The sequence below is a fragment of the Vigna unguiculata genome, chromosome 3, assembly GCF_037176805.1.
Source record: "Vigna unguiculata cultivar grain cowpea cultivar isolate G323 ecotype 2 chromosome 3, ASM3717680v1, whole genome shotgun sequence".
NCBI lineage: Eukaryota > Viridiplantae > Streptophyta > Magnoliopsida > Fabales > Fabaceae > Vigna > Vigna unguiculata.
In genome coordinates, this window is record NC_140794.1 from 64,123,311 (window position 1) to 64,149,802 (window position 26,492).

At 29.9% G+C, this 26,492-nt stretch overlaps 2 protein-coding genes across 2 annotated transcripts; both read right to left on the reverse strand.

Moving 5' to 3' along the window:
• Positions 1 to 3,717: 3,717 nt before the first annotated feature.
• LOC114178072 (Transducin/WD40 repeat-like superfamily protein) lies at positions 3,718 to 11,953 on the reverse strand. The gene is made up of 15 exons (XM_028063768.2): positions 11,510 to 11,953; positions 11,227 to 11,409; positions 10,437 to 10,842; positions 10,193 to 10,311; positions 10,013 to 10,090; positions 9,276 to 9,416; positions 9,157 to 9,201; positions 8,863 to 9,026; positions 8,550 to 8,628; positions 8,382 to 8,467; positions 7,722 to 7,851; positions 6,827 to 6,959; positions 6,456 to 6,601; positions 4,874 to 5,063; positions 3,718 to 4,478 (listed from the first exon to the last, which is right to left on the reverse strand). Exons 1-15 carry the CDS (start codon positions 11,804 to 11,806, stop codon positions 4,273 to 4,275), a joined length of 2,403 nt encoding a protein of 800 aa, XP_027919569.1. The 5' UTR covers positions 11,807 to 11,953; the 3' UTR covers positions 3,718 to 4,272.
• Positions 11,954 to 21,280: 9,327 nt separating this feature from the next.
• Positions 21,281 to 24,627, reverse strand: LOC114176341 (hydroxyproline-rich glycoprotein family protein). The gene is made up of 4 exons (XM_028061357.2): positions 24,286 to 24,627; positions 23,255 to 23,352; positions 21,760 to 21,830; positions 21,281 to 21,670 (listed from the first exon to the last, which is right to left on the reverse strand). The coding sequence occupies exons 1-3, from the start codon at positions 24,527 to 24,529 to the stop codon at positions 21,777 to 21,779; spliced, it is 396 nt and encodes a 131-aa protein (XP_027917158.1). The 5' UTR covers positions 24,530 to 24,627; the 3' UTR covers positions 21,281 to 21,670; positions 21,760 to 21,776.
• Positions 24,628 to 26,492: the final 1,865 nt, after the last annotated feature.

A 26,492-nucleotide genomic window follows, 5' to 3' on the forward strand; every position in this document is an offset into this window, starting at 1 on the left:
TTAATTCAGATCTAGTTGTATAATATATTTTTAGTGAATTTTATTCCTTCTTAAATTTAATAATATTTTAATCATATTTTTATTCTTTATATATATAATTTATAAAGTAGTGAGATTTTAAATTTTTTATTTTAATCTGGAATTAAAATCAACATGCTGGGTAACAGCTAGCTGAGTAAGATGATCGTTGTTGTAGCTTCATGAGGAAACTAGTGATTGTATCTCATCTTCTTACTTAATAATCCAGCATAATTTATAATTTTTTATTAATAGTTACTATTTTATTATATAATTTTATATTATAATAAAGTAAATGATTAGAATACAAATATATTATAATAATGAATAAGGTAATATAATTTAAATTTTGGTATTTTATGAAATAACCTTGTTCTTTTTTTTATGTAGAATATAATTATTTTATTGAAAGTTTTTAATGTTGGTTCCTCATTTTAATGTGAAATTTAGTTTAATTCTAATTTATATTTGAATTTTTTTTTATAAAATTACTATGTATATTATGAAAATATTACTTTATAAACGCTTAATTAAGTTTTTTATGTTTCTTTGCATATTTTTAATTGAGTTTCTATTGCATGTTTCTATTGTCATTAATTTATTGATCTGAGTAATTGTTATTTTCTTTCGTGTCTTATTTCATTGTCTATATGTTAAGTTAAGAAATGTGAAAATTTGTGATTAATAACACAATGGTTAATGTGAAATGACAATTAACAAAACATCTCATTCTTTAACACGTAGATACAATGAAGTAGCATAATCAGATAACAACGACATTTTTCAATTAATGAAAAAATTGACAAAAAATCAATTGAAAAATATAAAAATTTTAAGTACCTATTAAAAAGATAAATAATGAAACTTGATTAAAATCTTGAGATCATTTTAATTATATTTTATATTTATTATAACCGTACTTTATTATTTTTTAAATATATTAATTGAAATTTTTTATTTAACCACAACAGTCAAATTACTTAAGAACATTTTACTTAATTCTCTTCTTCTTTTTTTTCTAAAAAACTTGTTTCACTGATCTAAATAATTCACTTTTTTTTTCACTTCCTTTCTTTACTCATTGATCCAAACAAATCATAAAAAAAAAACATTAACATGTCACAAGGCCATTTGAAATCATATACAAAATCCAAACACTATGGCAAATATTAATAATGCAGGCAATTAAAATTAGCCCAAATGTCTAATCACCAAGGACAAGTTGCATAATTAAAAATACTCTTTGGCCCCGAAAAACTAATGATTAAAAAGAAACAAAGTAATTTCTGTCTCAAGATCTCACATTTAACCATTCCATGAACATTATAATCTTAACATGATTATCACAAACTATATCATTTCTTTTATACTTCTCTTATAATGTTATCATCTAACATGGGAAATATTTTAATAAAAATGATATATGTTTGTTGCTTAATAGTAAAGAATTATTGATAGAATAACCAAGAAAAAATATTTTTGGAATCAATGATTCAAGCATAATAAAGAACATGTATGAACAAAGGTTTCATTCATGGATTTATTTGCTGTCATGCAAGTTGTCATATGCAGAATGGCACAATTCCCCATTTGAAAATTGGAAGAGCTGTCATGTACTTGTGGATGCAAATGGTGTTATTAATTATTATAGTAAAAATATGAATATATCAATGGAGCATTTCAATGAGTATAATAAGAATAAATCCATAGACAGCAGAGTATGGTGTATTTTTTGTTGCATCCACAGTTTGCATTTCAGGAAAAAAAAAAAAGAAAAAAAAAGTGGTTTTGAAAAATTATGTTTGATGTTAGTGGTGAAGAATTTTCAAAGGAGAAGGTGCTTCTGTGTTTTTATTTAAAATACTATCTTTAAAAGAATAGTTTTAAATCTCCCAATATCATTGTTTTAATTCTCCTATTTAAGAAATATAAAAACGTGTAATATGAAGTAGTTTTATAACATTAATAATAACAGAATATAACATTATTCCCATAAAATCATATATCAGGAGAAGGAACAATTAATTAATAACGAATTTATAACAATTAATTAAACAATATCAAAAAATGAAAAAAAAAAGGAAATTGTAATCAGTATCATAAGTTCTAAGAATTTTTATTAAAAAAATGTTATGCTGAAAAAATGTTACTAACACATTTATATGCTGAAAAAAGAAAAACTAACACATATATATACTAATTCTTTAACGAATACTGTTAAAACACCTATAGGCCTAGGCCGAACTTCATAAAATAAAATATAAATTGCATACAAAAATTAATGCTAAAAGAGCAGAAGTTGACGGTAATTGATGGTGCCTTGGGACAAAAATTATATTATTTTTAAGTTAACTTAACAAATTAAAACATTGCATTTATAGTATGTGTTAGTTGAACGTTGCCCCAAACATCCTAAAAAGTTGGTTGGGCAAGCAAGAAAGAATCGTGGACAAATTATGTAAATATCTTTTAGTTTTCAATGCTACTATTGAAGTGAATGTTGTTCAACTTAAGAAAAGACCAAGAGGAATAAATATTAATAGCTTAGTATTTTTATTATATTGGTGGTAGGTTACATGGGAATGGGATGAAAGTGTTTTTGGTGCTGAAGCATGTAGTTTTCAAAATAGAAAGGCACAAACATGTCCTACATTTTTGAAACGTAAATAGAAAGAAACACACAGAAGAAAGATTTTAAGAAATTGATGAATCATAAGATGCCATCAAATTACTATAATTTTTTCCATTATAATCGTTGAATAACATTATGTCAAAGAGAAGGGATATCACGCAAAGCAATCACTTTCTAGCTGAATATGTTGAAGAGCGTATATAAATTGTTTAGGATATCACTGTTGAATTTCTAGGAATAAGAAAATGAATTTGTATTGTATTGCAAAAAAAAAGTGGCCAAAAATAGGAAGAAACAACTGTTAATGAATGAATTTTATGTTATTTTGTTAATTTATAATTGAAACTTAGTTTCTTAACACTTAATATATTTAGTGGTTATATTTTAATTGTGAAATTTGCAGATTGGCCTGTATAGTGCGCTGTAGTTTGTGAAAAATAAGATGGTTTATGGTATGAACTGTACAAATAAATTAGTTGCAATACTAGTCTCTTTACCCACCACTAATTCCCAACAATAGAGATACAAATTTTCCTTTCACGTAGATCAATGTGTGATCGTGATTTGTTATCTACTTTGTCGATTTACTCCGTCAGCTACCAAAATGATGAAACAGTTAATTCAGAATCAATTCAATGCTATGCATAGCTTGCTGAACTGGGCACAAGTAAGCCATGTTGAAAGAGAGTGATAGTATTCAAGAAAAAACAATAAATACATACATTTTCTTATGGAAAGGGAGTAGGTGATCATTGGCTTTATGAATTTCTGACATGCTTTCCTAAAGAATAGGGATATTGTCTATCCAAATAAACCAACGTCATAATCTGTGATAGTCGTTTGCTGTAATTCCTTTTCATCGTCCCTTTGTACTTTCCATTGTTCAATTTCGATGTGTACACATCCACTCATTTACCAACAACGGACGTGGTCCTGCTATCAAATATATACATATATCCCCAAATGGTTTTACTTTCATTATAATGCTAGTGTCTAGGACAAATATTGAGGGGGAAATGCAATTATAGTATAGGTTCATAATAAACCAACGAAGAATGGACAAAAAATTAGGTTAAAATGAATAAGCAATAAAGAGGGCAAAACCAGATTATCACTAGGTATTTAGGATCAAAATTCCTAACATTAAGACGTAAGAATTAAGCACTGTAGCTTCTACGGCATTCGCCGCTATACTACCTAGACTCGTTGACAACGATTACAAGCATACAACATGGCTACACTGCAAACTACCATCAATCATTACTCTCAAAAATTTTACCTCATCAAATAACTTATAACTAAAGAATATATAAATAAAAGGTCACACTAGCATGACAAAATCGGTGTTGGAAGGAGGATCTGAGGTAACAACTCAAAGCCGAAATCTTTTGTTGTCCCATCTTTTCCTGCATCACTTAATTTGACTTAGAGTCCCATCATGTGAAAATGGCAAATTGCTAATGCCAGACCAACCTGCAGAGGGTGGAAGGTAGTGTTTGAACCAGTCTTGAAGGGCACATACAAATATCTTATAGCCCGGTCTTTATGTCTCTCTCTTGAGGTCTGCTGAGTGACGTGAAAGAAAAATATAATCCACTGATGGGTTTCGTGTATGTAGTGTGTCATTCTACAGTCGTTGTCCTTTTCTCCAGCAAAGACTCCAAAAATTCCGAGCACAATTTGGTGAGGGGGGGCAAGGAATGGGATGATCCACTAAATATGGTCTCCCAGGGCCTCTCGGAAGCAGCAGATGGAATTGGTGAAGCTATGTTCCTTTTCAAATCGAACTTGGGTAGCTCTCCATAAATTGACGTGTATCCAGATTGTCCTGAAATTCAGAGCATAAAATGCAATCTATTTATGAAGGGCTTCTTTACCGTACAAGCTACCTTATTGCTAAAACGAACAAATTTAAGTCGAGACAACAAGAAGAATGTGAAATTTGTTTAACAATACAACCCATTCAATTCTTTCTTTCTTTGTGGGACGTTTCGAATAAGAGTGTTAGAGGTGTTAATTTAGGCTACATAATTAAACAATAACGTTGAAGATCATTTCAAACAAAACCAGACTTAACCATTCATTTTAATCGTATGGCCATGATTTGCTCCTCTCACTTTCATCATATGGGTTAGAACTTGAACGTATGACCTTTTGTCTTCGTCCCTAGGCATGAAGCAGAAAAGTACAAAACCAAACAGAACACAATAGAAATCATCGCACCTGTTTCTTCAAACACACGATCTTCCTGCCCAGTGAAACTAAGCTCACGGGCTTCTTTGCCAAATGGATGAAAGATGACATATTCACGATCTCCGTTTATATATGCAAGCAGCACGTGCGATGCTCTCCCGTCAGTAATTGCTGATTCAGATGGCTCTCCTTTGAGAAAAGCAAGTCCCCCTCCCTTGGCCTGAATGAGATAAACAAGACGGGAAGAACAAGCAAAGCAACATAAATTGTCAAACATACGATAGAATTTAGTCAGGCACTCAATCGTTAAAAAAATCAATTTTGGAAGATATTTCTCAATACAATTCCTAAACAATATGAATTATTATCATGCATACCCTGAATATTGCCAAAGTGCGGGGAAAATAAAACGAAAATTTAGTGTCTACTTAAATCTCAAAAAACCAACGCAGAGACTGGTTTGCACTCATTTCATTATTGTTCAGCAGTAAGCATGACATAGACCACGAGTTTCATCCCAGACCACCACATCTAACATAATGGCATGACAGTTTTGTCTAGTTTTATCAAACATTTGTTATGTTGGCACCAGCACCAGAGCTACAGCATTGCAGATATTGCAGAATGGTAATTTGCCACCAATGGTGTAGCACATCTTGCCATTTTACTGGTTGAATTTTATACATATTTAGGCCTTAAAAAAACATTATAGGGATTTGGTAACGGGAATCTAAATCCAGAAATTTCTTCGTTCCAAACTTCAAATTTAATAAATCTCAAACCACCAATATCCATCAACCTATGCCATATCCACCATGGCTATGCCAGTGCACATGACCCACTCTGTCAATCGTCAAGGGAGGTCCACTCCATCACTCCTTGCAATGAGCACCATCGTCTTCAATAAAGATGTCAGTCTCTAAATATCTTAAGTACTGCTTTTTTATCTTTTTAAATTGACGTGAGTTCAATTTGTTTTCATTTATCTAATTCGTTTTAGATTCATTAATTTCTTCCACTTTTTCACACTCGGTTTTATGCTTCTAAAATATGTTATCCACTTTCTCTTCTATTCTATTTAAGATTCTCATCATTCATTTCTTTAGGTTTCATTTTCAAAGTGGGTCAGTCGGACTATCTCTGTATTTTTAGCTTTCTGGTTTATATTATGTCAACTTCTAAAAATTGAGAATGAATCATATTTACTTTCTAGTTTCTATTTTTATAGTATAGCATATTTCTTGTCTAATAACATGCCTGTGATATAGACCACTATTGTAAGTTTAGTTATTTTTTCACAATACAACATCCAAAAGGCTAAGTAGATTTTTGCCTTTCAATGATGGACCACCATGTGCCAATGATAACACTGCCTTTGTTGTTAAAAGGAAAAATGGTCAAAAAAGTGATGGTATTCAGGGAAATGCAGTTTGACTAAATTCTGCACCGTAATAACCGATATTTGGTAACAAGAGAATAAAATAAAATATATTTCTTCGTTAAATAGACATAACTTCCTGAGGGGACTAGTAATGTGCATTTAAAACCACTGAATAGTTTATACTCTATTTTTGACCTGCAGTCAAATTTCAGAGATGTAAAGGATTTGTACCTTGCTTACAGACCAGGAAGCCACAGGAACAGGATCTTTCACGTTGAATAACAAGATAATCCCATCACCTTTAAATGTACAATCATTCCATTCAGGAAGGAGAACAAGGACGGCAAAATATGACAAATCTATTGCAGAGGAGACAGCTGCAAAAGTATGCATCACAATTCTGTCAGACCAACACAACTCTCATCACGTAGTCGCAAGTTTATATAACGGAAGAACATGCATGAAAAATATCAATCAATAATTTAGACTGTTCTACTGACTGCAAGGAGACACGAATTCAAATGATACATGATTTCTACAATTGAATACAACAGACATTCAAATCATAATGTATCATAAGGAAAAGAAATAAATCGTCAAACCTTCTATTTGGAGTCTGTATGACCAAGATGTGGCTAACTTTGACATACTCCAAACAGACAGCTGTGGTTTTGAACCATGTGATATGGACAGAAGATAATCTGAGCTTCCAGCAAAGACAAGGCTTGTGATAGGCTAGCGAAAAATACAACAAATTAGAGATAATGGGGGGAATGAGTAAGAGCAGTACTTGATGAATCCTAAACTATATAACCCAAAAGCAATATCATAGCTATGCACACTCAAATACAACAAATAGAAATTATTCTCACCTGTTTTCTTATTCTTGGATAAAATATATTATAGATTCTAAATATATGGCTAAATTGGTTTTAATTCTTCAGCAAGAAATAGTCGGTTTTGATCTTCATAAGCTTAATAAATTTTAAAAATGGTTCTTGACATCACTTATAGTGGCATGGCATACATCTAGATAAGCCACCACGGAATCGATGATGATAAAACAAAATTGGCTGCATGTCCTGCCACGGTGAATTATTTTGGGGCTTTTAAAAGGTCCAAAACTAACAAAGTTTGAGGACTAAAATGAAATTTATCCATAATTACAATAAACAAAAACATATTTAAGCCTCTTTATTTTTCTTTTTTCATAGTCTAATGGTCCAGAATTTGAAGTTTTGATGCATACTGCTAGATACAGACCAAACAACAATTGCAAGCTGTTCTGCCTCCTATACCAAGCCTTAAATTGTTAAGAAAAGTCAACTGTCAAACACACAACACAAGTGCTAGCAAATAGTCAAATTATAAATTTCACATATTGCATCAGTATGTTTTATTTATAAACATAGAACACGCTTATAATGTGTTTAGAATCAAAGGAATGATAATAATAGTAATAAAAAAATAGGGATGACTAGGGTTCAAGAAGATTACCACCGGAGTTTCCCCTATAACAGCAACAAGGACATTATTATTAGGATCCCACAACGTAATAACAGTGTCTGCTGCAACAGCCAGCACAGAACCATCAGCTGAAAAAGCAGCAGCTCTCATGGCTTTATTTCTGCAGAGGCGTGATGTATCCACATCATAAAAATCAGTTAGTTGTATAATCAACTTATTTCGAACAGAAGACAACAGCTAAATCATATTCTGATCATCCTGCTGAAGACTATAATTATGTTCTTAATTTTGCAAATCAGTAATCCTCTTGAAGTGCTGCCAAGAAGCCAAATTCCAACATCATGCAATACTCCAAGCGGAAAAACCAACAAAGTAATAAAACAGCTGCGCACAATTAGGCATTCAGCAAGGAATCTCTGGAAACCAAAGAGAACTTCATGCCACTAGTAATCATCTTCATTGTATTTAAAAATAAATGTAGGAGAAAGACTTTGTTCTTATCTGATATCCATAACCAGTGATCCGTCCAATATTTAAATGATAACTAATATGTTCAATAATGTTATCCCCTTTATTACAAATTCAGGGCTCATAAAGAAAAAACCTACCAAAATGTTTGGTAGGTTTTTTCTTTAACGTCTATAGCCTACAACAAAATTGAGTTAATTATAACATAATGCGATTACATACTTGTATGACCCAACAGCATGACACATCCAACCAGAATTCTGAAGCATCTGGCCTTTGTGCTCAATTTCTTCCTTGCAGACCCATACCTGAAACATGAAGATAACTAAATAAGCACCAGAAACTAATACTAAGCATACTAAGCATGAATAACAAACTATCCATAATGACCTTGAAATCTCCACCATACGATGAGCTTACAGCCATGTGTCGTGTTGGATGGAAAGCAACAGCAGAAATATGAGCATCCCTATCAATAAGTAGATATGCGTCAACTCCACTTTCTAATATATCTAAAGGCACTAGCCACTCAAAGTTCACCATAAAAGGAAGAAGTGCAGTTATAGAATAGTTTTAAAAAACCAATCACAACATTGAAAACAATTGAATACGCCATACTATTACATTATGAGGGCCATTAATATAACCATGATACAGCTTTGAGATTTTCAATTTTTCTCAATAAAAAAATCCGTGTACAAACCTGTGAGGCTCGTAAATAAGGGTGGATACTGAAAATCTCTGGTTATCATCCAAATCCCAGAACTTCAAACAAACAAGACCTCCTATTCCATCTTCAGGAAGTTTGACTTCAACTGTACCCATCATAGAGCCATCGATGGACAGCTCCACCAAGCTCACTACCAGCTGTAACCACAATATTCCTTTTAATAGATTAATCATCAATCAAATCCTTTATAAGCTGAGTTAAAATGTGACAATAAGATTTAGAATTTATCAAATCAAATTAGAAGAAATACATGTAACAAGCACATACCGTGATCTCATCAACTGGTTGATGGTTTCTTTCACATACTTGAACCTGCAGAAAAACAAATTCCAACATTAGAATTTTGACATGGCTAATTTAAAAAGAAGAAACAAATAAGGCACTACCTCATAAACTCCCCGATTAGCAAACAAGCTGTAGAATTGGATACGATAGTTTTCTGTCTGTACAGCCACTGAGCCAGAAGTGCAGTCGAAGGAAACTCGGCTGGAAAGACCTTCACATATATCTTGAGAAGACAAAGGGGGCTGCAAGCACATGGGCAAATACGAATAAATTGACATAAATGAAAGTTATTCTATCTGGATTTGTTTTAGAAAGAAAAGATGTCCAAGCATGGAAGTTTTTATAATTTCCCAGTATAGGATAATAGAGAGGAAACTTAAAAGAGATGAAAGGTAAACTGTGTTCTTGAAAAGCCAAACGAAATGGGATTCATATACCCAACAAAAAAAGCAAACTAACAGACTAACAAACTGACCTGTCATAACAAAGCAACTGAGTATAATAGATAGACATATAACAACAAACTGATTCATTGTACAAAAACGTATCAAGAGTACACACTACTCTAATACTCAGAAAAGTTTGATGTGGAAATTAGTTAAAAAATTCACCTCATCGAAATCAAATATTTTTTTAAAATTAGCCATGATGTTTCAAGCTTACAAGCCTAAGTTTAGGAGAAACTTAAATGGTTGACCTTTTAACTTTACAATTAACAATAATTTCTAAAATGAAGTCATATAATCAAAATCAGTGGCTTTACAGTGCATTAGGAATGACATTAGTACATGGTGAGCAAAAAAATATGAACACAAAGAGAACAATCATAGGAACTAACCTTGATACCAGAAATAGACTTTATTATTTCCATTGAAGGCATTTTCAATATATGGATTTGATTATCTGCACAAGATAGCTGCAGGCCTTTAATTAGTTAAACAATTTAAAGAAGTAGTTGTCAGGACAGACCACGAGACTTCTAATTCTATATATTCAATTAAATATTAGTAATCCTTACTGAGGAGAGAGATGAATCAGGAGAATCTACAAAATAAAGAAGTGGCGACCCAATTCTTGGTAAGGGTTTCTTGTTTCCTGTGTCTAACTGCCAAAGCATAAGAACCCCTTCCTTCCCACCTGATATCAAATGAAGTCATATAAACAATAAATTACATTGCTTGACATGCGTAAAAGAATTCGAACACACATATATGACCCAGTTCAATGACTCCTTTCATTTACTACAGGCAATATAATTTTACCTGAGTAGAGATAGGCTCCATCTGAAGAGAAAGATAAATGACTCACTCCAGAAGAGTGCCAATGCCAGGTGCAACATGATTCAGCATCATCATTTTCCCTTACCCCAGGTTTATCATCGTTATATGTCGGTCTTCCATTCACTAATCCACTACTGTTCAGGAATTTCTGGGCTCCAAATCCTCTCCATATTAAAATTCTTCCAGTTACATCACCGGCAGCCACAATTCTCTCTGTAGGGTGGAATGCAATAACTGTAAAGGTCTTTGTATGATGCAGGGTAATCTTCTTAGACACAGCAGAATCAGAATCCATTTTAGGAACTTTCCATATATGAAGTTTCCGCTTGTCTTTTATACCCAAAAATTTTCCCGAGGGACTTATGGTTAAAGATTCTGGTTGTTCAGTCTGTCAAAAATTGAGAGAGCATGGATATACTTAAGAAACAACAAAAATGAAAATAATTAAAGTGCACTCTCATATATGTTGACTGACGACATCTGAGGATGAACCAATGAACAGAAATCACACCATTTCTGATTCAAGGGCAGATTACTACAAGTAGACATTGTTTAGGAAACCACAACCTTCAGGCACTGGTTTTAATCCACAATAAAAAAACAGATACTCCAACAAACAACAAAACAAGCCGTCCACACATTATTATCAGCAAATACATGAAAATGCACGCGATTGATTGAAATCTGTGAGCAGAATGCGCTCATTAAGATTGGGTTTTTCACAGCCCAACCTTTCATAATGCAATCATTCATTCTTCAAAAAAACAATTACCTGTCTCAATATTAGGCTGCTAACAGTATGAAAGTTGGTCAAATTACACTTCCTAATCTGTCCAAAACCTGCATTGGGGCGATTGTCCTGTGCAAGTCTACTTTCAACAGATACGTAAGCAATAACATTGGGCGACGACTTGGCGTCTTTTTCTTCGCTAGTGGACAATGCCGAAGGCACCACCTGTATAGGATATACAATGTATGAAAACTAAACACTAGGTTTCCTTTACTCGCATTTAAACTCGGAATAGGCACTAAGAATTAACAAATGAGCGTGTTACCAGGGAGAAAATGGGAAAGTGAAGGTCAAGAATCTTGACGCATTCGGGAACGGAGTAATCCCATTGGCGAATTGTTCCGTCGATAGAGGCAGTCCAACAGTAGGATAGCAACGAGGCAGCGGTGGGAACTACAACGACGGTGGTAACGAGGGCGGTGTGGCCTTGGAGTGAGGAAACGAGGGAACCGGTGGCGGTGCTGAAAACAGAGACGGAGGACCCGCTGCAAACGAGGAGGCGCTTCCCGTCCTTTGAAAAGGCAGGAGCCGAAGAAACATAGTTTAGCCCTCCGCGTATCATGCTGCCAAAACGCTGGCCGCAAGTGGAACTGTGAGGGAGGGAGAAAGAAGAGAAGAAAAAGGAAGGTAGAAGAAGAGAAGAGAGCCGGCACCACCTTTACTAGGGTTTTTGGGCCCTGATTTCGATTTTAAGCAGGGTTTTACTTGACCCACAAAACATACCACTTAATTCACAGACCTTGCCTCGCCCTATGTTTATTCGTTCTTCATTTTTTTTTTTTTTCATAATTATATAAATAAATAAAAGGTCGAATATTGTTTTTCTCTTTAAATTATTTTTAAAAAATTATATTTTAATTTTATATATATATATATATATATATATATATATATATATATATATATGATTCGTTGTTTTATGTTAATATTTATTTCCTAATTTTATTTTTAAAATAATTTTTTTCAAAATTAAAATAATTATTTTATCAATATTATTTTTAAGTAATTACTTGTTTAAATTTAACATTTTTCTGTTTTACTATTTTTTTTAAATTTAACTATCTTTAACTAAAACATTTCTTACAAATAAATAAAAATTATTTATAATAAAATTATTTTCATAATTCCAATTTTATTATTTTCAATATAATTATTTGTTAAATTTTTAAAAATTAACCTTACTTTTACATCTCTTATATACAATTGTTTATCTTCTTTCTTTCTTTTTTCTTTATTCATCAACTATTATTTTTTTCATTTTCTCTCCGTTCATTCTACTTTATTTTTAATAAAAATTTATTTTGTGTATTAACTTAATAACATTATCATATCATCCTCTACTAATATAATTTATGTTTAATTAGTCAGATGGTATCCATTTTCATTTATATATTTCAGTTTGGTATCTATTTTTAAAAATATGTTAATTGAGTCCCAACTTTTGAAAAGATGTCTCAATTAGGTCCTTTTCATGAAAAAACTATTAACACCGTTAACGCTATTGATATTTATATCAAAATTTAGTGATAAAAGTCATGAATTAAGTTAACGACTTTAGTAATTATTGTCTGAAAAGGATCTGATTAAGACATTTTTGTCAAAAATTGGAACTAGATTGACACATTTTGAAAAATAGGTACCAAACTGACACATCTGAACGAAAGTGGGTACCATCTGACTAATTAAATCTATAATTTACTAATATAATATCGTGCATATTTAAAAAATGAAATGTGTACACACAAATAGGAATGTCAAAAAAAAATTGTACTCATAGGTATCTGCGCATAAAACCCGCAACGGGTAAAATATGGATATTGTAAATGGATACCGGCAAATAACGGATACAGATATTTTGAATACCCGCATGTTAACGGGACGGGTACATGATCATAACATTCTTACCCATGTATACTCGTACCCGCTATATTCTAATTTAAATTAAAAAAAAACATGATTAAAATATTAACATATTGATTTTAAATGAGTTGTTTTTTAATCAATTAGTTTTTTAAAAAAATAATTTATTTGTAAACTGTCATTCAACACTATTTAAATGAGTTATTTGAACTTTGTTTAAAACTTATGAATGTTACATATTATATTTTATTTAAATTGACTAAAATATGTTTTTAAATATTTATTTTTATTTTTTTGAAATACGCGCGAGTATCTGTTGATATTGAAAAATTATATAGGTACCCGCATAACGGATACTCGACAAATGTATATTTATCCAGTGAGTAGGGTATGCAGGAACTATTATCTATACCCTACCCATCCTGTTAACATCTCTACACACAAACATGATAATGTATGTGTTTACACATGTTATAATAATACTGATAGTAACAATTTTATTTTTTTATTGTATAAAAAATTAACATAACATGTAACATTTATTTTCACCAATATTTTATAAAATAATATAAAATTATTTTTCTATAAGTTAGATGTAAAAGTTGTATTATAATTTATTATAAAATATTACATTATCACTATCATGCCTGTGTGTATGTACTTTTTAAATATAAATGATAGTATGTTAGTAGATGATAATAGTATAGTGTTATTAAGTTAATATATAAAATAAATTTATATTTATCAAAAATAAAGTGAAATGAATAGATTCAAAATAAAGTGAAATGAATAGAGAAAATAATTATTGATGAATAAAAAAAAAGATAAACAATTTTATAGAAAATAGGTAAAAATAACCAATAATTTTAAAAAATTAAATAAATAATTATATTGGATGGGAGACCCCTATCAAGACTCCAATCGCTATAGCATCCATCTTCTAAGCCTAATAATTATTGATGAATAAAAAAAAGATAAACAATTTCATAGAAAATAGGTAAAAATAACCAATAATTTTAAAAAATTAAATAAATAATTATATTGTATGGGAGACCCCGAACAAGACTCCAATCGTTATAGCATCCATCTTCTAAGCCTAAACAGTTCACAAAACTACAATCGCTATAGCATCCATCTTCTAAGCATATCACTAATTGAATTATTGATTTGCGTATTAATGTACGTACGCACGTGGCAGTCTACGCACCCCGATCATCGAAGACCTTTAAAATAATATTTAAATTTTATTAAAAATAGTTTTTTTTTACTTTAATATATTAGAGATAATTATGATAATTATAGTTAAGTTTGGTTAAATTTATTTTATTCGTTTATAACAATATATAAAGATGATACCCTCTTTTGTGTCCATATTTCGTTATTCCAATTTTATTCTTAATTATTATTTTAAAAACTAATTATTTTATAAATAGTTTACTTTTAACCGGTAGTCTACAAACATCTTTTATCTTCAATGATTGTTTTAAAATTTTCTCTTATGTACATGTTTTATTTTTCTAATTTTACATTTAACAACTATTTTAAAAATTCATTATATATTCTTTATTGAACTGAAATAAACCGAACCAAAACGAATTAAACTAAACTGAACCGGACCAGACCGAACCAAACCGAACCGAACTAAACCAAACTGGACCGGACCGAACCGAACCGCACTGAATCGAATTGAACCGCACTAAACCGAACCCAACCATACTAAACCAAACCGAACCAAACTGAACCACACTGAACCAAACCAGATCGAATCGAACCACACTGAACTAGACCGCACTAAATCGAACTGGACCAAACCGAACCAAACCGAACTAAACCGAACTGGACCGAACCAAACCAAACTGAATTGAACCGAACCAACCCAAACTGAACTGAAATACTCTTTAGTTGTGTTGAATTTTAAAACACATTGAAAAAAATTGAAGAAAATTTAAGGGAAAATTTTACACTTTCATAATTAATTAATATAGAGCAAAAGGAGAGTCACTTTGTAATTGGCGCAAAAAATGTCATACCCAAAAGTTTTTTTTAGTACGAACACCACAATCATAAGGTCCCTCTTAAACAATTGAAACATAATGTTTTTTTCCAAATTAAATATAGCAAGTGTATAAACAATAACATAAACAATTTGTATACTTTCAATAAATTAAAAACATCCAAAGGATAAGCTTGAATTGATTTGTATTCACCTTTCACACAAATAACTAATTTGTCAAAGTGAAGAACATAGAGTTCCGAAATTGGTAAGAGCATAAATGTTTAAGAAACATATTATAAGACGCGATAGAAAAAAAGGTGAAATGGGAGTAGTGAAACATTAAGTATAAAAAAAATGAGAAGAATGCAAAAGACATATAAGATAATAAAAAAATGTTAGTTAGGGTTAAGGTTCAAAAAAGGACATATCAGTTGGGTGGGATGTGAGATGTTAGAATTGCAGTGAAGGTGGTAAGGTGGGACGACGAGAGCAAGGCGACATGGCCTTATATAGTAATGACGGAGATGAGAAGCTCACGATCATTGTCTCAATGGTGGTGATTGAATTAAAAAATGAGTGTGCATGGTGTTTAGAATAAGAGGCAATTGAAGTAAAAGGAGAAAATAAAATACATAATTCAATTAGTGAGCAGTTAACCGATAGAAATTCAAGTTTTTGAAAGTAAACGGTAAAAGAATACTATTTAATTTTATTCATTTTTTTACTTTAATATTTATTTTTTATTAAAAATAGTTTTTTTTTGTTAATTTAATATAATACAGATAATTATAGTTAAGTTTTGTTAAATTAATTTTGTTCATCCCTAAAAGATAAATAATTTTATAAAAATGATATATTCTTAAATATAAAGAGAAAATAAAATAAACAAAAAATCATAACAAAAAAATAGCAAAAGTAACGTACAACTAAAGGAAGATATCAAAGATATTCGATATATATTCATGAGACCTATCGTTAATATATTGGTCAAGTCAATCTTATCAATGTTTTTCTTTTTTACAGAATAACTAATGCTTCCTTTTAATATGTTTTAATTTTTTAATTTTTAATTCCTTGATTATTTTTTAGCCTTTTGTTACTTTTTGTTTTATTTCAAAAGGTCCAAATTGATATTTTTACAATCTTGATTTATCTTAATAATTTCTTTTAAGGATACATTTTTATATGATTGAGCGTACACATAATTCCATGTTATAATAAAAGTAATAAAGTCTACTACTATTATGAGATATATTAATCTATCCCAATGTAGATGTTAAATTTTGTCTAAAATAACTACAAATATCTTATACATTGGCAAAATATTAAGGGTAAAAATATAAAATTTATACCATTTTGAAAATTTTATTTAATAGACAATAACTAGATAATCAAATAAAAGAAATGAAGAAGCACATGCCAATTTTTTTTCCAGCAAGCACGTGACATTATAAATGCAATAAGTATGAAGGAAGGAAATATCTAATACATTTAAAGGTTAATCAACAAGTAATTATAAAATATTTACAAGAAGAAATAAAAAATACATTTTCTACTGTATTAAGATGATTGATTATGTCGTCTATTCTTTATATATTGTTATAGATGAATGAAAAAGACTTTTTTTTTTTTCACTCCTATGATTCATAACAACAATCACATGTTTCAAAACAACCTTCTACCCTTCCTAAAAGGACTTCAAGATTACCTATTCAACAAGATTTTTGGAACAAATTTTATAAAATTCTAAGAACATGATTTCCGACATATTTTGGAAGAAAAATTTTGAAATTAAATTTCTAAAGCATATGAAATACATTTTGTAAAGAGCTTTCTAGACCAGAATTTTCAAAATAAGCTTTCTAGAACATATGAAATACTTTTTTAGATTAACTTCTCAGAACAAACTTTTCAAAACTTATAAGATGCAGTTTGGAATAGGATTTTAAGAACAAGATTTTCTAAACAAATTATTCAGAACGAGTTTTCTTGAACAAGCTTCCCATAAATTATCATCGGTTTACACTCTCTCTTATTGCTTCCTCTCAAAATGATTGCAACAACAATGGAGAACAAATGTGTAGTGACAATAGCGACGAATGCGGAGGCTCGGTAGCCACAATGACATGGTTCAACAATGAAATATATTTTAATATTTTTGCTTTTAGCATGGGAGTTAAACTTAACTCAAATTTCTATAAAATACTAAAAAATACAAACACACAGGCGCAACAACGCCTGTGTTCTTGCTACAACAACAAAAATCATTACCAATTCATACTCACCACAACAACAATCTTTGTGTTTATCAAAATATATGCATCAATGAGGTTATTACTATTTCTTCAATATTTGTATACTATTACATATACATTTAATATCTTATAAGTAAATAACAATATTCAATGATATTTTTTAGTTATTTAAAACTCAACAACTTATGGACCATGTCTTCTACAAAGAATTAAGAAGACTGCTTCCAAGGTAAATAAAGATTTTTTTTTATTTATACATAATTCAATTACTACATTATATTTTTGTTATTTGCATATATATACATACATACATATATATATATATATATATATATATATATATATATATATTAACAATAATATTTACTTTTTTTAAAATGCAGGAAAGCTGAAACACATCCTAAAGATCAATCTTTATTTGGCCTCCCAATTAAAGAAATGTTTAAGGATGTAAATCTATGATACTTTCATTTACTAATTTTTTTTCTACATAATGTATGTAGTAAATATATATTTCAGTTTTTTAACGAATGTATATTTATAGACACTTACTAACTAAAATAGTTTATATGTTTATAGACACCTACCATTGACTCCATTATATATAGCTCATTAACTCCAAATTTTGATCAAATGTATTAAATATTAGTTGATACACAATCTTACAAATTAGTAATTTACTGTTTTTTTTTTCAACCCATCTACGTATACCCATCATAAATTATCACTGATTATTCTTAATATTATACATATAGATACATAAAAAAAGTGAACAGACATACGTGACAATGCCTGTGTTTTCGTTAGTTCATGAAAAATAACCAATAAAAACATATTTTACATGATCAAATAAGTATATAATTTGATTTAAATATAAACTATAACTTTTTAAAATAAATTAGAAATGAAAATCATATTTAATCTTGATTCATCATAGATTAGATTCATAGTCAAAAGAAAAAGAAAGATAGATGGCAATTGCTTCCTTTACTTCCTGCACCCCGATCAATATAACAAAAATACTCTAAAAAAGGATGCTAGAAGAATTTATTTCGAAAAGGTTTTCCGAAAAGTATTTTACATATTCCGGAAAGTTTTTCCAGAACTCCTTTCATTTTAGAATGTCGGTCAATTTCATTTTGAAAAACTATGATATAAATTTTGGGGGAAATCTGTTCAGAAAATTGTGTACCTAAATGTCTTTCACATGTTTCAAAAATTGTATTCGGACAACTCATCTCCAAATTGGAGATGAAGTGTTATTCTGGAAATTCCAAAATGTATAATCCAAATAAGTCAATTTTAAAAATTGATAGATTCAGGAAATATCCAAAACTGTAAGAAAAACTTTCAAATTGACATTTTGTCTTTTACATTTTAAATTTAACATCTTATTAACAAACACCTTTCAAACGATTTCAAACAAACCTTTTCAAGTTTTGTTTTTAAATAATGTATTAATAAAAATTTAGAAATGGAAAAAAATAATTTTTAAAAAATTAACATTAAAAAAACCAAAGAGTAATATATATATATATATATATATATATATATATATATATATATTTTATTGTCTTATATTATTTAAGTTGATTTTTTTCAATTTGATTAATTTTCTTAAAATAATATATATAAAAAATTAAAAAAGAAACATATATATGGTTTTAAAAAAAACATTACACGTCCCTCCTGGAATACATTCGTGTTCATATGGGTCGAGGGATAAATCTTCCTATAATTCTCAAAATGGTTTATTAAATGATTTTTTGACTTTGGTTAATTATGGGCAATCTTTCCTTCTCAAATTACTGAAGTTTACTTCTATTTTTGAAAAAATAATTTGTTTGATTTCGGATATAAATTGATATCCTTTATTGTTAGTCAATCTATAACCTGAATTGTAGCCTGAGAATACATCATTGAACCAGCATATGAAAATGTAGACATTAAATCCCTATTGAGAAAGTTTAAGATCAACTGGTAGTCAAAGTTTAATACTGGTCTTATTACTAAAAGAAATATGGATCAATGACAAGCAAATTATCAACAAAAAAAAGGACTAAACAAGTCTTCATTGACTTAAGAGACATTATTAGTAGTAGAAAAAACAAAGGTTATTAGCATAATTAACAATAGCGACAAATATGAAGGAATTCGAACAAGTAATCAAGACAAAATCAACATCATAAGGACTGACTTTGAAGAAGAAAGCAGTCAATTCAATACTTATGACATGTTTGATTAAAGAAAATAAGACATGACAAAATTTTCATCATTAAAGTTTGGAGTATAGATAGGAGACTCAACAAGATTCTCGTAATTGAAAGTTGAAAAAGAAAAAACATAAGTGACAACATGTTTATCACGACTACCTTGATAAAAGATAAGATATTTTCATGAAAGAATCTTAAAAAGTAAAAATAAGGACAAAATTGTAAATTATGCAAGGGTATTTTACTAAATTATGTAAGTTATAGTGTTTTATTATGTATCTATAAATAAGTGTATCCCAATATTGAAAAACAAAGAAAAATAATGAGTTTTAGATGTAAGTATTTTTTAAGAGTTTGTGAAAAAGTTTTATGAAATAATGTTTATGAAGTTTTGAGTTTTCATTTTAAAGCATTCTCTTCGATGAAAAATGTAAGTTCTATTTTGTTTTTCTTATGTTTAAACTTTTTCTCAGTCATCTTATTTCAAATTATCGCTAAAATCACCTTATTGTATCAATTCTATCTTCGATCCTGTTAATACATTTTAATTTTAATTTTAAATAATTCATCGATACTAATAAAATAATTGAAAAATAAACAATACTAAAAAGAATTTACACTAAAAAAACCAAAGAATAAAATAGAATATATATATATATATATATATATATATATATATATATATATTTTTGAATTTGCGTTTTGGTTTTTTTATATTATTTAAAGGTTAACTTTTTAAAATTTTATTTAATTTTTAATCTCTGTTAATATATTATATAAAAATAAAATTATATATATAAATAAAATTTAAAAAGTTAAAACAATATGTTTATTTTAATTTTGTTTTTAATTTTTTTAAGTTTCTTCTTTAATTTTATTTAAATGTTAATTTCTTTTAATTTAATTTATTTTTAATGTTCTTATTTTAAAAAATAAATAAAATTGAAAAAAAATCATCTTTGGAATATCGATAATCTTCTTGACTAGATTTCGAAATCCAGTATTACCCTACATAGGATCCGATACTTGTGTGTGAACTGATAATTGTGTGAAAAAGTGCCAGTAAAAAACTCAAGAGTCATTTAAGATATTTTAGAAAAGTTTGGAGGCGCAGAAGAAAAGAAAAGTTGGAGGTACAAGGACAAAACCCCAAAAAATGATTTGAATAGGAAAAGTAAGGATCTATCAGTCCATAATCAAGGAACTGTTGCGTCTAGTGAAGGATTGGGTCAGAGCACCTTTTGAGTGGCCCAAATCATAACGAACATGGGCTTGATACGCACCATTAATGAAAATAGAATTTCTCATCAAAGAATATGAAAAGAGTAGTCACTTTTTGAGACATTACAATACAATGTAATTAATATATATTCAAATAGATTCTTAATACTAAGCAATTTTGAACAACCTCTGCAGCTTAGAAAATTATATTTAATTTTACTAACTAAAATCTACATTTAAAACTCATCTAAAAAAATGACTCAAAATCAAATAACAAAATAGTTGAACTAAAACTACTTTTGTTTAAATTTTAATTAAATATATCTTATGTTCAGTTTTTTAATATCTCCAATTCCGGATACCAATCTCCAACCTCAAGACTTACCTGAACGTGCTACTCTAACTCTTTATTACCAATTATGTTTACAACTATTTTTACTACACAATCCTGCATTTTCATGACTAAGATTCTCCACACACATGAAAACCAGTTAACTACTGATAACTAATGATTTTTCTGTTGAATATCTAATAATCAGTATTGCTTGCATAGGGTTTTCGCAGAGTTCACTCCAAATAGGGCAAACAAAATGCTTACGAGACAACCCTGCCATCAAGAGAAGCCCAAAAACACGACCCAGACTACAATACAAAAACAAAACATTTGCCCCAGAAAATAACTTGGTAATTAGATTACAGGTACCAGAGACTGTCCAATCAGACTCAACTGGCAGCAGATGGAAAATAACCATTGAATCATATCAATGGATGTAGATGGAATAACTTTGATATATCAGACCCATTCATTCTACTCCACATGTAAATACAAAGGTATAAATATACTCAAAGCAAGTGTCTTCACACCTCACTTTGGAATAATCCTGCATAATGATACCAATCATCAACTTAAAAGGATTATGCATACAATTCAAGGATAAATAAATTGCAAAAATAAGATACTCCTTCTTACCACCGACTCTAGGCAAATCAGACATTCTGTACTTTGCTTGATACCTCTTTCATTTTGATGTCTCCTTTTTCCTACAGTCAAAATCTCTATTCGTTAGAAGTGAAAAAGAAACTCACACGCACTCACATTGCTTATTGTGCAGGTCAGATGAGAATTCACTTATGGTATTGAAACAAGCAGATAGGCCTCTTGTAAGATTAAGTCTCATGCGACACCATTAAAAAACCTTGCATAATAATCCCTCTCACTACCAAGTCAATGCAGCACCTATAACACTGATGCTCTTCGATGCTCAAACACAACTTAACAACAATCCAACTTTAATAGTTATGTATATTTTTTAACACAAGCAATGACAGAACTTATACTTACTTTTAAGATTATACAGACTTCCTGAAATAAGATTGTAGAAGTATTCAAGCATTGCTGATGCTTATACATAGTTGAAAAGCGAGGTACATGGCACATTACCAGGGCATGACATACTACTAACTAACTAACCCATGTCCACATCTACTTGATATATATCAGAAGTCCAAAAACAAAAAGGTTCTTGTTGAAATATAAGTCCAACTGGTAGTCTAACAAGTTAGCATATCAACATAACAGTTCAAATCATAATTACCTGATACACAATACTCTTCAGTATGGGTACAGGTATCTGGTATGCAGCAAGCTACCATGTCAAATATATGACATGTGGGGGATACACTTAGTTCGTACATTTGGCTTTGCAACAATTATACTTACACTAGGTAATGTGATATTTTGTATCAATCGTAATTACATAACATTAACATATTCATGAGTTATTCTAGTTATTAGTATAACACTCTTTTTTAGAAAAAGTGAAATCCTTTGGACTGATAAACTCACGAACAATCCAATTGAGGAGTAATTAACCATTTCTTACATTTTTACCATTTACTGTTTCACCTACAGCCCCATTTAGTCTCCCTAGGACACTCTGAAGTGGAGTCATCACAGTTCTTTTTAAAAGGCAAGTGGAATTATCGCAGTGATTGAGAGACAGTACATTTCCAATCTCCTCATCTCGCTACCTCGTCCGTTTGGTAGGTGAAATTCAGCTTTACAGGATATGGGGTCCTGGTCACAAGATACATCTTCTTCTCTTATTTCTCCTTCTCATCTTTCTACATGGGTGTTTTCCATTCACCCCAAAAATCAAACTAGCAAATTCCGAACCCAAAAGTCTCCATTGGAGGCTCCACCACCCTACATCCTCTGCCTCAACTTTGGCTCAACATGTTTAATGTATCAAATTGCAAATTAGAAAAACCCAGCTCACAAAAGAACCGTGAATAGGTAGCCATGAACCAATTTGGGGTTCTCAGATGAAACCACCAAATTTGGTGGTAACTTGGTCTAAATTAAACAACCAAAGGGAGCCACATCAAAACAAGCAAAAGAATATCTAATTTTAAAAGGACACAAACACTAATCTTGCAAATATGAGTACCAGTAAATTGCTTACCATTCCCTTGCTCTCATAATAATCATCAAGAGCCCACTGATATTTTGACTGATTTAATCCAAACCAACGTGCCACATGGTCATCCAAACTTGAGTGAGCTGTAAAAAGAAAGTTCATGGCTATTGTAAGATAATAGTAGTGGTTCTCAGAATAAACAACATAAGGAAAAGCCTCAATCAAAAGACCTATTGTATTGTAGGATCTGAAATCAAAATTAAAAGGAGCACAATACATGTTGATTCATATATTTTTGTGCAATGCAAAACATTAGAAATATAGAGTGCACTACCCCAACCATACTGAAAGCAATACACACATAGGCACAATCAATTACAACCATTTTTTACTAGAATAAGGAAAAGGTGATTTGCAGAGTTACCATAAAATGCTCAGCCACGGTTTCCACTGCCCATGGCCGTTCTTGAAATTACTTAATCCAGAGCATGTTTGTTTTCACTTCAGCAAACCAGAGAAGTGCAAAACAAAGGACCCACCCACGGTTATTTCCGATCACTATGTAACCAAGTTACCAAATTTCCAGTTTTCTTACCCCCCAAATAATACACATTTTATAAAGAAATACCAAACTTCCGGGCGGTATTTGGTAGGAGTCTTAACAAAACTTAACAAAAGAAGAAGAAGAAGATGCGTTTTGTCCAAAATAGTAAACCAAAAACACCAACAAGAATGCCAATACCCAAAAAGATTCCAACAAGACTAGGTCATACATTATAATAACTCTGGAGTCGCACGCATAATATATATTTCTGGCATCAAATCAAGGTGTTTCTAAAAGTAGATAGAATTATGATTAAACCATTTACAAAAAATAAACGTCATCCATCACAACAGTCACACTCTATTAAGCAACTCAGTTCAAATTCCAAATAACCCAAAAACAGCTTTAACTTACCAACTTTAGGCCTTACTTATAACTTTAATTTTATATTTTTATAAATGTTTGACACATTTTGTTTTCGTCGACACAGAATCTAACCTAACCTAAGAGCTGAAAAGGGTAAAGTACGTACCGGTTTGAACCTTGTTAACGGCGTTTCTGAAGATGCCAAAAAGGGAATCGTCGGAACCGGAGAGGGGTTTGGGGGAAGGAACGGTTTTAGGAATCTGAGGCGGCGGAGGGGCGATCTTGGTGGTGGTAGTGGTGGTAGCAGTGTCATCGGAAGGTTTGGGAGTAGACGGCGGCGTCATGAAAACAGTGTAAGGACCGATTTTTCCGATAACCGGTGGCGGCGTAGATTCCGCGTTAATCGGCATTTTGGTCGGAGAGAGAGTGTGAAAGTAATGCTTAGTCTAAAGAGTGAGTGTTGAGTTGTGTTGTGTTGTGTGTGATATGTTGGATCTTTTGTCTTCCTATCTTAGTTGTACTTCACAAGTTCTTTCTTTTCCATTCTTTTCTTTCTCTCAACTCTACATTTATTTATTTATTTTCTTTATTTTATTACAGTGTTTCATTAAAGCAATGAACTTTTTAATGATAAAGGGTTCATAAAGTGAAAATGCAATGCAGAGGAACTTCAGTGGCAATTTCTCTATGTTTTTCAATAATAAACCTTTTATGAGATGCTGCTTCTTGGGTGAAGCTTTTATCGTTTATTCAAGGGATTTCTCTATACATTTAATCTTACAAGACCAACAAAAACTCATTGCCACTGTATAAATTATAAACGATATTAGATATGTTGGAGTTAAATTGAATTCTTTTCACATAAAGTAATTACCATGAAAAAGAAAAAAACTGTTTCAATTTATTCAAAAAAGTTTCCACAACAAAATTGGTGTTAAATTATAAGAAATAGTTAAAGATGCTAACATTAAAACAGACGTGTTTAATAAAATTTATTTAAAAAAAATATTATAATAAACATTAAAATAAAGAAATGATTAAATTTATATTAAAATAGTAAAAGCTTTAATATAAAAATAACTAACATCGTATATTTATTGATATAAAAATTAATATATTTATTTATTTTCCATCACATCCTCCAAAAAAATGCATGAAAGAGATTGTGATAATCGGTAAGGAAGAGTAAAAATTATGTTAATTTTTGTTTAAAATGTAAGAAAGTTCAATAACAGTATTTAAAATTTTTTAGTTATTATGAAATTGAAAATGATTAAGTTATGTAAAGACTTGTAGTCGTTTACGGTAAAAAAGAAAGTTATAATAATATTTGAAAACGTTCGTTATCATATAGTTAAAAATTATCATGTTATTTGATGATGATAATAATAATAAATATAAATAATTAAGTATGGCAATGTTGTTAAAAAAATAGAAAATTTTATTTTGAAATGATAAAAAATTAAAATATAAAATATAAAATGTATATATATTAAAAAATTAATTATGAAAAGGTTAAATAGTACTTTTATAAATAATAAAATAAATAAAACGAGTCATATTTGTAAGAATAAAATGTATAATATAATATGCAATACACTAATGATTATAAAAACAATCCTTTGTAATAGTTCTACATAAATCACGCATAAAGTTTCAAACAAATCATAATTGTGGGTAACAATATGATTGCCATTTAACTTCAATTCATTGTACATACAACAAATTTCTTTCGATAACTAGAGAAATGAAAAAACTACCATATTAAAATTGAGATAGCAAAGAACAGTCTTCAAAAAGTAAAAAAATAAAAAATAAAAAAAAATCGCATGAGAATATATATCATAATACAAAAATTAGGACTTAAATCTTAATTAGACTTAGTCGCCTAACTTTTTTTAGACCAAAGCCCTTCGGTTTCCACAATCCAACCAAATTTGTCCTATTAATTTACTTATACTTTTAATTTCATGTCTAAATATTCAGAGCTTTGTAATAAACTTGAGATATAAAAATAGAAATTCAGAAATTAATGTAAAATTAATATTTTTTAAGAATGTGTAGATTGTAGGATTATAAATTTTAAACATTCTATTTTAAGTGAATTTGGAATAAATACTAATTCAAATAAAAGAGAGAGAAAGGGAGAAGGTGGAGAATTAGGTAAAAGGATTTTTAGGAAATCTTAATTTTAAAAATAAATAATTAATTGACTGAAATTATACCATGTATTTTGTACTTTTGGTGCCGTTTGGCATCAATCAAAATGTACTACAAATACGATTTAACTTATCTAGTACCCTTTTGAAAGTTTTTTCTTATTCAATTAAATATATATATATATATATATATAATAACTTAAACTATATTACA